At 30.9% G+C, this 2,748-nt stretch overlaps 1 protein-coding gene across 1 annotated transcript; it reads left to right on the top strand.

The window, feature by feature from the left end:
• The first annotated feature begins 1,445 nt into the window (after positions 1-1,445).
• Positions 1,446-2,384, top strand: LOC102830808 (olfactory receptor 6C75-like). The gene has a single exon (XM_006859372.1). It carries the CDS (start codon positions 1,446-1,448, stop codon positions 2,382-2,384), a length of 939 nt encoding a protein of 312 aa, XP_006859434.1.
• The last annotated feature ends 364 nt before the right edge of the window (positions 2,385-2,748 follow it).

The raw sequence follows: 2,748 nt of genomic DNA on the forward strand, positions 1-2,748 counted from the left end.
TAATTATTATGAAATATACAAATTAAATGGAATGTAAACTATTACATTTCAATAGTTTCAGGTGTCAGTTTTATTTATAACATGTATGTATGTGTTCTTGCCTACCTACATCATAATAATCATTTATAATATAGTTACTATCAGAATACCATGTAATTATTACTTTACCAGGGCCAAAGGAATTTATCTTATATATATTTAACTTTAACCAGGTATACTTATCATTCACTTATACACAGCATGGTTTTTGTTCACAGTAAATGTTACCATTGATCATATAAAGGCAAAAGATAAAAAGCCATGTGTCTTATGACAACAAAGAGAAAAGATGATGGAAAGTGATACAATACAACCCTCCTAGGAATTTTGTAGGTAAAAAAGTATCAGTAAATTCATGCACATAATGAATCAATTTGTTAACAAATAAAACATTATTTCATAAGAAAATTCTGACCTTAGTAGAATATAGGACATAAATGAGATACTCAAACAAGCAGTCTGGTCATAAAAGTATTTTAAAATTCATCTTAGATAATGAAATATCAAAGACATTTTGGGAAAATTACTTCAAATATAAACAAACTAATACTGTAAAAATTAGAGGCAATATCAAGGCAAAAATATGAAAAAGAGAAATAAAAACTCTCCAAAGTAATTTTTTTCCCCCTTCAAAACTTAACATGAATGTTAAGCTATGCCATTACTCACTCCTCAAGAACACTATGCTCAATATTGTTTATCAGTGGTACATTAGTCTGGAAATAAGATTATTAATAAAATTCTCAGGCTACATAATAGAAAATTAGGGGTTATATAAAATCATTATTTATTATATTTGCTAACATATTCTTGATATGTAGGCAGTGAACAAAAATATATTCAAGATGGATACATTTCTATGCTATAAGAAAACATTAAATCATATTGTTAAATGAAATTAAAATTCCTTATTGTGCAAACATTGGAATTCAAGTGAAAATTCTACTACCTATTAAATATTAATGTATACTATTATCAGGGATATATTACTATATGAGTTGGATGACTGATTTATCTCCATAGCTTATAGAAGTCTGAATGCTTTTTCAAATAGAAAAATATAGAGAGAGAGAGAAAAAAAGAAGACAAATTAAAAACTTCAAAATGTATTGATATATGCTAGTATGAATTTTTAGATTTTTAAGATCTGAAAGATTTTAATCTCTGAGGTTTCAGTGTATGTGTTTTAATAAAATATATTGAAAGATTAAGATGGTAGAAACAAATAGAAAAGTAGCAGAACATACTAAAGGAATTATATAAGGCAAAAATTATCTATTCACTTTTATTTTAAAGTAAAACCAATTGTATTTGTGTATTTTCAGCTTTATTAATTGGTGTCATACCTTTTCTTACTTTCATTTTGTAGCTACAGGCAGAAACAACACCATACTAAAGAAAAAAAAATGAAAAATTACACAACAGTAGCAGAGTTTATTCTACTGGGATTGACAAATGACCCACAGTGGCAGGTTGTACTTTGCACATTTCTTCTTGTCACCTACATGCTCAGTGTGACTGGGAATCTCATCATTATCACCCTTACGCTTTCAGATCCCCATCTGCAGACTCCCATGTATTTCTTCCTTCGGAACTTCTCCTTCCTTGAAATATCATTCACATCTGTATGTATCCCTAGATTCCTTGTCACCATTATAACAGGGGACAGGACAATCTCTTACAATGGTTGTGTAGCTCAGCTATTTTTTTTTATCTTCTTGGGAGTGACAGAGTTTTACCTTCTGGCTGCCATGTCCTATGATCGCTACGTGGCTATCTGCAAACCTTTGCATTACATGACCATCATGAGTCACAGAGTCTGTATTCTTCTTGTCTTTAGCTCTTGGCTTGCAGGATTCCTGATCATCTTTCCACCAATAATCTTGCTGCTACAGTTAGATTTCTGTGCCTCCAATATAATTGATCATTTTATCTGTGACTCTTCTCCAATTCTGCAACTTTCTTGCACAAGCACTCACTTTCTAGAACTCATGGCATTTTTTTTAGCTGTTTTAACACTCATGGTCACCTTGACACTTGTAATTCTCTCTTATATATACATCATCCGGACAATTCTGAGGATTCCTTCCACAAGTCAAAGAAAAAAAGCCTTTTCCACTTGTTCTTCCCACATGATCGTTGTCTCCTTGTCTTACGGTAGCTGCATCTTCATGTACATTAAGCCTTCTGCAAGGGAAAGGGTGACATTAAGCAAAGGAATAGCTGTGCTCAATACCTCAGTGGCTCCTTTACTGAATCCCTTCATATATACACTAAGGAATCAACAAGTGAAACAAGCCTTCAAGAGCATGATCCGGAGGATAATCTTCCCTTCAAATAAATGAATATGATTTTATTTAAATGGATTTTTTGGGAAAAAAAATACTGGATGAAAAATTCTCTGCCTTTCTTTACAAAAATTCTAAATACCTCATTTTGCTCCATCAATTAGACATAGTTATGCATCATGAATGCATCTTTTAGAAATTAGCCTTAAAATAATCATTCTATTAAAAATGCAAGCTCTCTCACCAGTGTCACTAAATTTTAGAAAAATTAATAATTGCCATTGTTTTTCATATAATGGCTCTGTCAATTATGACTTCAACCCCCAAACAGGTTGCTATAAGTTTTAAAAGTCTGCTTTTTAAAAAAGACAATTATACAATTTATTTTATTTGAAACATAAGATAAAATAAAGTATCTTAG

This window comes from Chrysochloris asiatica, unplaced genomic scaffold (genome assembly GCF_000296735.1).
Source record: "Chrysochloris asiatica unplaced genomic scaffold, ChrAsi1.0 scaffold00033, whole genome shotgun sequence".
In the NCBI taxonomy this organism is placed as follows: domain Eukaryota; kingdom Metazoa; phylum Chordata; class Mammalia; order Afrosoricida; family Chrysochloridae; genus Chrysochloris; species Chrysochloris asiatica.

What these genes read in the sequence shown, in the direction of transcription:
- LOC102830808 (XM_006859372.1), top strand. Translation starts at nt 1,446, where the DNA reads ATGAAAAATTACACAACAGTAGCAGAGTTTATTCTACTGGGATTGACA.